Source organism: Mytilus trossulus, chromosome 7 (genome assembly GCF_036588685.1).
Source record: "Mytilus trossulus isolate FHL-02 chromosome 7, PNRI_Mtr1.1.1.hap1, whole genome shotgun sequence".
In the NCBI taxonomy this organism is placed as follows: domain Eukaryota; kingdom Metazoa; phylum Mollusca; class Bivalvia; order Mytilida; family Mytilidae; genus Mytilus; species Mytilus trossulus.
Genome location: NC_086379.1, coordinates 24582330 through 24593281, shown reverse-complemented (window position 1 = coordinate 24593281; position 10952 = coordinate 24582330). Strand labels below are relative to the sequence as shown.

The 10952-nt window shown below is 31.1% G+C and overlaps 1 protein-coding gene across 2 annotated transcripts in view; it reads left to right on the top strand.

The window, feature by feature from the left end:
* Positions 1 to 765: 765 nt before the first annotated feature.
* The window catches only part of LOC134724811 (uncharacterized), a 34314-nt gene continuing 24127 nt past the window's right edge, over positions 766 to 10952 (top strand). The window contains exons 1-2 of one of the 2 annotated variants that reach the window (XM_063588086.1): positions 766 to 819; positions 6146 to 6230. In XM_063588086.1, the coding sequence (XP_063444156.1) occupies positions 6189 to 6230 (42 nt within the window). In that variant the 5' untranslated portion in view covers positions 766 to 819; positions 6146 to 6188. Of the gene's footprint in view, positions 820 to 6074; positions 6231 to 10952 lie in introns of those variants that run through there. The other variant, XM_063588085.1, reaches the window with a different exon arrangement.

The following is a 10952-nucleotide window of genomic DNA, read 5'->3' as shown; positions in this document are numbered from 1 at the left end:
CCAGTCTCAACTTAACAAATTCCGTCAGTAATCGTAACACCATTTATATGCGCTTGTCTATTTTGAGTTAATAGTTGAATAAAGATCTGCCGTCTTCTGTAATAATTTATAACACAAATCAAGATATTTTTTTCAGTTTAAGGGCGCTGTATATATTAAGATACGTAGTTGATAGATGTTCACTGTAGAAGGTCTTGTCTAATAGTGACAACTAGATTTCACATTCTTTTGGAAAGAACGTGCATTGATTGAAAAGTCTCATCATAGTTTTTGTCCATGTACTTTTAAAATTATCTTCTTTATCGCTAAAATGAATTGTAAGCACAATTTTGTCTATTGAGAATTCAAAGTTTATGTTAACTCAAGACCTTATAGTTTCAGTAGTCAGACATTGTCTACACATTGATTGCTTCTTAATTACACCAAAAACAAAATGGAAATTTCTTTTATGGCAGAAGTCAAGAGACTCCCTGATGTACATCCCGTGCTGAAGGTGATTAGACGCGCCACTGTCGTCGCTGGCAACTATTTTCTGTTTAGATCTGTTGTCAATAGGATGACATTGCAAAATGTGAAACTGAAATTTTATTGACTTTTTTTCAACTGATAATTAACACAGCCATGATGGTTCAATAAATCATTGAAGCGTTCAGTTTTACAAGTTGGATGTCTTCGTCAATATTGAGGTACGAGTATCGCCAAACAATTTTACCTACCTGGGAATATATCAATTGATTTTAACAGAATTTGTGTTTACTTTCTTATGTTGATGTATTGGTACATTTGAGATTGTTTAATTATGGATAAGATGCTTTCTTTGTAAGTAAATCAATTTACATATATGTATTATAATTTTGTCATCCCGGGTGGATTGATCAAGTACACTGACATAGTTGATTGTAACTCTAAATAGGGAATATAATCCATGTGTATAAAGTAAAAAATACTAGATTTCAAAAAAAGTTATCCAAAACGTTATGAGATATGGTATGTTTTACAAGTAGTGATTGACTTTAGTGTTTACTTTCTAATATGGTAGTCTTAGTACATATTTGGATTCATGAAATATGGATAAGATTCTCTGTTTGTAAGTTAATCAATTTACATATATGTAATAACATTCTGTCCTCCCGGGTGGGTTGATCAAGTACTCCGACACATTTGATTGTAACTATAAATAAGGAATATGATTCATGCTCTGTCATCGTAAGTTTTAAATACTTGATTTTTAGTTATAAATCATATTTTTTTAAATGTTATAAAATATGGTTAAATTTACAGGGTGTTATTTCAAACTTCCCGATGTATTTATTTACTATCAACAGTTAATAAAGAAAATGTTACCGTTATAAGTAGTTAGGAAATTTAAAAGACTTTTAACCATAATTCTTAAAAAAAAAATCAAAATGTTATGAAATATGATTCTTTTCACACCATTTATTGTTTATAAGTTCCTCATGGATTTGACTGGTTTAACCCTCTTTTTCCTTGGTTTAACTGCTATTAGAATAAATATCAAGGACAATTTTTTCGTCAGTAAAAAAAACAAACTTTGTTAAATTATTGTTTTGAAAAATTATTTTTGGTAATAAAGTTCATTAAAAAAATATATGTGGGGAATTTATCGCGTTGATTCGACTCAGTGGCGTGAACAAACATCATTAGTGATGCAACAATACAAAGTGAATCATTTGAATTGGTTTACGATATCTTTGAAAATCTATTGATACATCGAACTGTCATGCATACAATTTTAAAACTTTAAAAGGTTCATATTCCATTCAATGCAAACAATACCACTATAAATGTTTGTCATGATATTTTTATGATAAGTCCATAAATAAATCGTTAACTTTTTGTGCTATTTCAAGTGATTGTTTTGTCTTTTTTTCTTCCTTTAGTTGATCGTTTTTCAATAATATGATTACGTCATTGGACGTAAAACTAACAATAAAAAATGTTCAAGTGTTTTAACAGATCAATAAATTGTGGCATAAGTTTGGTGCAAACGTCTGAACACGTTGTTTCTAAACTTTGACTGTGAACAAAATACTGCGTTACAGTGAGAATAAAAATGTCGTCACTTCCAAGAACCATTAATTAAAAGACCTAAGATATATGTATTGGTTATCACATTTCCATATTTCCTATGAGAAATACATCAATATTTTAATCAACAACCTCTTAATTTCTCAATATTTAAAAAAAAAAAACTCAACAGAAGTAAGAAGAATTGACATGAATGACAATGAAACAACTCTCCATCCAAGTAACAATGTGTAAAAAGTAAACAATTATAAGTCAATGTATTGCCTTCAATACAGGGCCGAAATCAATTTCTGACAAAATATTTTCGATTTTTTTTCCATTTCCGAGAAGTTTTAGATCCACTTCTACCATTACAAAAAATGCGTAGTCATCTTTTTTCCAAGAAGTAATTTTTCCACTTTTCCACATGCTTTCTCTAAATAAAAAAAAGAAGCGTTTCTTTATGTCAGTCAAACTTATATAATACCACACATTAAATATTTCAAATAATACGTTTGGTGTTACGTTTTTGTTAGGGGCGATCATTTGATATTCGGTGGGGGGGGGGGGGGGGGATATTGAAATAAAAAAACTCAGTCTTCATAATCACAAAAATAAATGGTTTGTTCTATGGTAGTTTGGAAAATAAATAACCTAACTTGCAACGAATTAAAAATAAATAACTCGGCAGGTCTGTTCGAAAGCATGTGAGATGGCACCAGATGTAACAAAGAATCTCTATACATGGTGATTTGAGTCCAGAATATTGTCAAAAAATGTTAAAACAGAACTTTCATTGTCAGATTAAGAAAGGGTCTGGGCAACACCCGAAAAAACATAATTTTGCATCATTAGTTCTATATCTTCTTGGTGTCTGCAGCTTCTCCAAAACCCTTCAAAAGTTTGTAACCTCGCTTCGCTCGGCGTAAATCATTTGCAATACTTTTAAGGGAGGCTTATTACAGCCAAACTTTAATCTCTTGTATGTATGCAATACATGTATATGCAGTTTGGAATTCAGCAGATTCATTTCCACAGATGATGATAATTAATTCTGATTAAAGGGAGTACACAATGACTTGACTATACATTTATTTTTTATAATAAAAATGAATTTAAAAATTGTATGTTTTCAAATATAATAAATATAGTTGTGAAAATAAATAATCAGTCCCTTGTTTTAATGAAAATAAAAAATCTTGCTTCAACAGTGCAGAAAATGAATAATCTGTCCTCTTAGTTTACAAAAATAAATAACCGATCAAAAACAAATCCTCCCCCCCCCCCCCAAAAAAAAATACTGATGATCAAATGGTCGTTTCCTTAGTCAAAAATATTAAACAACGACCAGTTATTGTCCCTGTTTTTAATATGATTTAGATCCACATTAACCAGCCGAGATGGTTTCGATCGTGAAGATAATTATAGATTACTTGAAAAGTGTTAGTAAATAATTCATCACATCAAGTTGTGCTAGATTCCACAAGGATTGTGTTTTACAATAAAAATATGCTGTCTTTTGATGGTTAATTAACGCCCAATGGCAAACATTACAAGATCGAAAATAAGTTCAACTAGTCTATACACACAAGCTGTAAGGAAAGAAGATAGATAAGGGGTCAATATGTATCAAACAGGAACGTAGCCTAAGTAATATGTTGATTCACAGGTGATAGACGGGGAAACTAACAAAAAGTCTACCATATTAATATTCTAAATAAATAATGATTTTAAAATATATCAACGATTTCATAGATTCCAGCGAAAAGTATTTCTCGTATATTCAGAACATTAGATATCGAATGTCAAAAAGCACTTGAAACAACTGCTGATAGACAACAACTCTTGACTGGCATTCGATGATTGAGTCGTGGCTATGGTAATGTCTACAAAGAAATATAATCGCTTCACATTTGATTTTCCTTTTGATAATGACTAAAATACATCTTAAGAGTGGTCAACTCCGAATACGACCCATTTTGACATATTTAAGTTTACGTACTGCCTACATTCAAAACAACAGGGCGAGGATATCAATCTCTTACATGGTCTGATGATGAATCTAACACATTGTATAGTTGTCTGACATTCCTGCAGTAACTATGCAAATGTGTTAGTTGTCCGAAATGCTTTGGGATGACCTATGCTTGTTTGTTGATAAACTCATTGTAAGTATCTAAATCACGAATATTTCAAATTTTATATAAAAATAAAATGTAAGCTGTTTTACGCCATTGTCCTTCGATCTATGGGGGGTAGTTGTCTAATTTTAATCATACCACTGTGACTTTTCTTATTTTGATACTAACCAAACAACGAGTAAATTAAAGGTTCAAAATCTAATATCTCACGAATAAGTTTCGATTACTCTCTTTACAATTTTGTTTCACGATTTTAAGTTTCAATTTAAATATTTATTTTGTGTTTTAATAAACTAAATTAATGTATATAACAGTTGATTTTTTATATTTTATGGAAGTCTGTAAGTAAATATATCTAGAATCCGTAGTTCTAACAATGACATGTACATGTATCATTCAATCATATGTCTCTGGTTGTTATAAACTTTTTATAGTCAGATTTTTTAGTTAACTAGAAATTGTGTTGGTATAGGAAGATGTGGTGTGAGTGCTAATGGGACAACTCTCCATCCAAATAACAATTTATAAAAGTAAACCATTATAGGTCAATGTACGGCCTTCAACACGGAGACTTGGCTCACCCCGAACAACAAGCTATAAAGGGCCCCAACATTACTAGTGTAAAACCATTCAAACGAGAAAACCAACGGTCTAATTCATATAAAAAAATATGATTGACATGTTTAAAGTAAAGTTGATTTTTTTTCATTTTCGGAAAGGTTAAAAAAATTCATGTAAAACTTTAAAAAAAAATGAATAAAAACCCATAAGTTTAAAATATTTATAGACCCTCGTGCAAGTGAATAATCTTTGTGTTGGTCAACTACTTGAAAATGAATTGGATCAAATAAAACTCTCATCACTAGAAGATGTTTAACATTATAAAGATTTACTGAATAAGGTCGAACACTTCTGTTTGAATAGGATGTTTACATTTTACGTCAACAGTTTGTCAATTTCCTTCTTTGTAGATTAATCTGTAGTTATTTTTTTTTATGTTGTATAGAGTATAAAATCATAAATATAAATGGTTCCTAAAAAAAAACAAAATACACGTATATACGAGAGGAAATACCGGTGTCAAATTTCAATTTCTCACGGTCAGTAAGTAAGTAAATTTTATTAAAATAAAATCCAGACATTGGACTATCATCAAATACAATACTATTACAAATTTGAAATCAACATGTGATGTTCAGTATAGTTGTCGTTTGTTGATGTGGTTCATAAGTGTTTCTCAATCCTCGTTGTTTTGTTTTTTTATATATTAGACCGTTGGTTTTCCCGTTGAAATGGTTTCACCCTAGTAACTTTTGGGGCTCGTTATAGCTTGCTGTTCGGTGCGAGCCAAGGCTCTGTGTTGAAGACCGTACCTTGACCTGTAATAGTTTACTTTTACGAATTGTGACTTGGATGGAGAGTTGTTTCATTGGCACTCATACCACATCTTCCTTTATACACATGCATGTGTTTGAAAAATGGAACTATGCGATGAAAGCCTCGTTTTACTTACAGGAAAAGCGATGCTGGACATGACAGTCAAGTTAATGTGAAATTAAAATGAAAGTGCTCCACCTTTATCGTTGTGATTGAAAACAAGTTGATCACACAAACTGACCTAATCAATTACTTTAACAGTTGTTTAAATGAAGTAATCAATAGACATTTACACGTTGGGCTATATAACGGAAAAATCAATTCATATTTCATTGGAGATTAAATACAAAAGAAAAATAGTAACTGTTCAGGTATATCCAAGTTCAAAAAATAAGACACAAGATTAACGGTGCTGGCAATTAAAGACAAATATACCCGGTGAATGTGATTAATTATGATCACTGTGGCCTTGGATTCTAAGTGTTCAATCAACCGTACCTGTGATTTTAATATAGACATATCTTTTTTAAGAAACAAACATGACGGTTCTTGTAGGTCGTGGTTCAATAAACTTAAATATATCCAATATTTACTTTCAGAAAAGTAAACCATACGTTTGAAGTATTTCAATGATCGGTGGATATGGGTAGCTTTAGGACTATTGGTAAAAAAATTAAAATGGCGGTGAGTAGTTCTTTTACTATTACTTATTATATATTGAATATTTTAGTTTCATTTAATCTTTCTACAAACAAAAGATTTATTTATGTTGATTTATAAGTCTTGTGCTTATATATATCGTATTTTGATTCAGTTTCACGTAAGTTCAAATGGAATAAGAAAAGAAAAAAAACGCAATCTGATTGTATCTTTTCGCGTTTGATATATGCTAGTTTTTAATGTATTTCGGGACTTTATTCATTTAATTTATTTATATATTTTTATTACCCTCTTTCCTTGTAATTTTCTTCCGGTAACCACCTTAAACTTTTAAATTCGCAAAATTTAGCACATAATATAAAGTTACATTTCCAACGGGATCCCGCTTACATGTTTAACCCCGCCACATTATTTAAGTATGTGCCTGTTCCAAGTCAGGAGCCTGTAATTCAGTGGTTGTCGTTTGTTTTATATGTTAATACATACTGTTTTTTGTTCACTTTTTTTTTTATAAATCAGGCCGTTAGTTTTCTCTTTTGATTTGTGGATTGTCTTATCGTGGCCTTTTATACTGAGCTGACTATGCGGTATGGGCTTTGCTCATTGTTGAAGGCCGTACGGTGACCTATAGTTATTTTTGGACAGTTGTCTCATTGGCAATCATACCAAATCTTCTTTTTTATATTCGTATTGGTTTAGTTTCGGGTTATAAGCCTTCAGAGTAGTCCAATAAGAACCATTTAGCTAACTGTAAGATCTGAACTTAGGGGGAGGGGAAAGTAATTCAATTTTTTATTTACTTTTATATAAAATGATCTCATATATTTAACCTATTGATAGAGAAGGATGTAAATTTAAAAATATTCAGGATATAGTTATTTGAATTAATGTTTTCTTTTCAAAATCGATAATGGATAATTTTGTCAACTAAATGATATGATATGTTTGAAAGTTAGGTCACAATTATTTTGTTACAGAGTGTACACATCTATATGCGGTATGGGGTTTGCTAATTGTTAAAGGCCTATAGTTGTTAATTTCTATGTCATTTTGGTCTCTAGTGGAGAGTTTACTCATTGGCAATCATATCACATCTTCTTTTTATATATATGAACATTCCTGTCAAGTTAAGATTAATTTTATGTATACCAATGCTGACTGGTTCTTGTCATGGTATGCGTCGACGTCAAACGTCTGCTGCTAATATCATGTCAGTTAAAAAAATCTACATACGGATGTTTGTCTATCGTATCGTTGTTTAGGGATCGTCTGTTTCAATTGTATTTAAATAAGGATGTTGGATATTGGACACTTTTCTATTTTCTATCTGGTCCTTCTGTCATTGAGATTGAACTGCTTGATCGCTGTATGCGTTTGTCCCTCAGTCTTTTTAGGTCATTTAGACGACAGAAATCATAATTTGAACCGACTTTTAATCTATCTTTGAACTTTTTAGTCAATCTTTGCTTGCTGCCGGACCATTGACTTGGCGGAAAGTAAAATCTTAACTTGCCCATATTAATTATATTCGGTTTTTTTTCTAACAGGACTTACGTAAAATTCTTTGCTTCATTTGATCATCTGATCAGATAGAAACATATTAAAATAGAAGAACAAACATGCTATTTTTGACATCTTATTTATGTCTATTTTGTAGCAAAATATCTTGTTTAGTTGAATGGAGAAGCTGCTTATATTATTATATAAACACAAAAGATTTTCTCAACAAGAAATTTTCTAGAAAATTTACTAAGGTTTCTTATAGTGTCATTTCTTATGGCCATTCGTCTTACTATATTGAATGACATGTGTTCTCCGTTAATTATGCCAATAATGGCATATTGATAACGTCACTCCGACGTCACCAGATATTGACAAATAAAATTAAGAATGGAAATGGGGAACATGTCAAAAAACAAAACGTTATTAGACAAACATGCATGTATTATAAGTTACATTTAAAGAACAAATAAATGTATCTTGACTACTTTTTTAAAACTTTTTTTTATCAATTTAAGGTATCTAAAAATCATACATTTACCGAACGAAAATGTTCCTTATCTATTCGCACATTTTTATGAAATAAATCAGATTTTAACATTTTAAAAACAACCAAATAAGAGAAAAATCAGATAAACGAGAATTTAAAAGAAATCATGATCTTGGTGGCACTGAAAGTTTAATAAAAGAAATGAAATTATATAAAGACATTATTTGGGACAACGTAATATATATATAGTAGGTAAAACCTATGACCTATTTCGTAATATAATTAGGTATATATCTTTTGAAATGGGGGAGTTATTTTTATTATATATTATAACTGGACCGCGGTTGGTAATCAATACTTTTAAATGATTTTGAAACCAGATATTTTTAATACCGGTACTCGAAAAACTAATTCAATTTTTAAAAAACTTGGCATTCACTTTCCATTCAGCTTACTGTCATGTATTATTTGAGTATTTTAATTGGGACATATTTGAGATCTTATTTAATTTATGGTTTAAGGGTGGGGGTGGGGGTGGGGGGGGGGGGGGGGCGGGTAATGAAAACTGAGCAAATTTTCATAGATTTTTGCATAAACTATATTTAAACGAAACAAAATGACATTAGAAAAAAAAACACATCGATACAAACAACAAAAAAATAAACAAATCTAAATTTAGTCTGAAAAAAGATTGGGTCTGAATAATAATGAATGACTGCCATAAACGAGCAAGGACGTTTAGTTAAAACATATCATCTTATTTTCAAAAGCAGCAAAATGGTTGACAAGCGTATTTGAAATATTGCTTTCCTCCAGATTAATTAAAGACCCCTCGAACAGTAAGGTTCAAAAAGCGATTGTTGTATATCGATATATTCATCAAATTTTTGCTCAATACAATGTGAAACTTTTTATCGCGTTCGCTGCGTGAACTCGCCAAAAAGATTTACATTGTGGCTCGCGGCTGATATTTTACGATATCAATGTGTTTAAAGCCCGAAAATCTCGTCTCCATCCACATCTCAATGTATTAATGAAATACACAATCCCCAGAAACATGCTGGTTAGACAAATAACCGATACAAAGAATAATGCCATTTCTATGATTTAATACTGACTACATCAACTCGAATATATCAGCTGACAATGACGGACAGGCTTGATATTCTCGTTGATAACGGTCAGTATCAAAAATAAAAATGCCAATTTTAAGAATATATATAGTCACATTGCGATTTATGGCTCTGACTTTCTCAGGTTTTGAGAAGTCTCATCTTATCGGACTGTGTTTTTTTTCTCTCTCCAATGTTCAATTGTGGTTTCGTTTAAACCGTATTGTAACTGTAACTTGCATACGTAGTTTTAAATGACAAAATATGTGAACAGATTTGTAATTCTCATTATAGTAGGATATATAGAACTCTAGTTTGCATTAAATCCCCTTAGGTATGACTAAAAAAGTAAAACCAATTAAAGCCCAAAGTAGACAACCTTCGATCAGACGCCGATATAACATAACCTATATACTAACACAATGATATGCAAAATATTTGTTTAATTGCTCAGAAGACAATTTCTAAATGAATTCCGTACCCAATAGAAAAATTGACCTTCTACCCGATTTAGTATTCAAGTTTGTGCTTGACAAACAACCAGTTATGATATCTTTAAATAGAATTCGTCATTTTCTAAAAAAGTTAAGTTAATAAAGACGTTCCCCATACTGATTTGCAATCATATATAATACAAGCTTATAAAACGTTACATTCTTTAACCTGCCTACCCACGCAAGGGAAAATCCAGAATCAAACATTTAAATGTATATAAACATTAACAAGCTAGCAATTAAATAAACCTTTTTATCTGTTTTGGAAACATCAAAATAAATATTTATGAATAGAGAAGATAAATAATCAATAACCAATCAAAAGCAAGCATCTGAGATTGTGAAAGCTCTTCTAAACAAGGTAACAAAACGTATAAGAAAAGTTGTGCAAGGGGTTTCTATAAATATACAAAACGGATGTTGTTTTAACACAATATATTGACTGGGTTGCCATCCAAATTCCTTATGAAGATACCGAGTCTATTTTAGATTTTAAAATTATGTCAATGTCAGATTTAATCGCTGAAATTGGTTACGTCCCGGAGAAAATACCAGATCATTCTCTTTTATACTGTGATATACACGTGCCTATGTGTGATGCTAAATATAACGAGAAATCAGATCACGCGTTCAATCAACGTCGGAAATATAAAGTGTCAGATATTCCAAATGATTTTTTAAAAACCGAAGAGATTTCAAGTAAAGTGCACGAAACCATCCGTAATATTGAAAATTCGATGAGGATTACAAAAGATGTTCAGAATGCATACGACAACTTTCAATCGCTTATTATTTGTGAAATGAATAACAGGTTACCAAGTATTAATTATTCAAACGGAAATATGAAACAGAAAAAGTCTCTATACAAGCCGTACTGGAATGAAACTTTAAGCCGACAATGGGATCAAGCGTGTATAGCTGAAAAAAAGTGGTTAAAAAGTAAAGGATCGAATTCAGCGAAACGTTATCTAAAAGAGGCATTCTGCGCAGAAAGGAAAGCGTTTGACCGTATCAATCGTAAATTCAAACGTCGGTACCAGCAAGAGGAACGTCAAAAATTAGAAGATAAACTTTACTCCTCGAATCAACGTGACTTTTGGCGATCGATAGGTAAAGTGGGAATACATAATGAACGCTCGAAATGCATTCC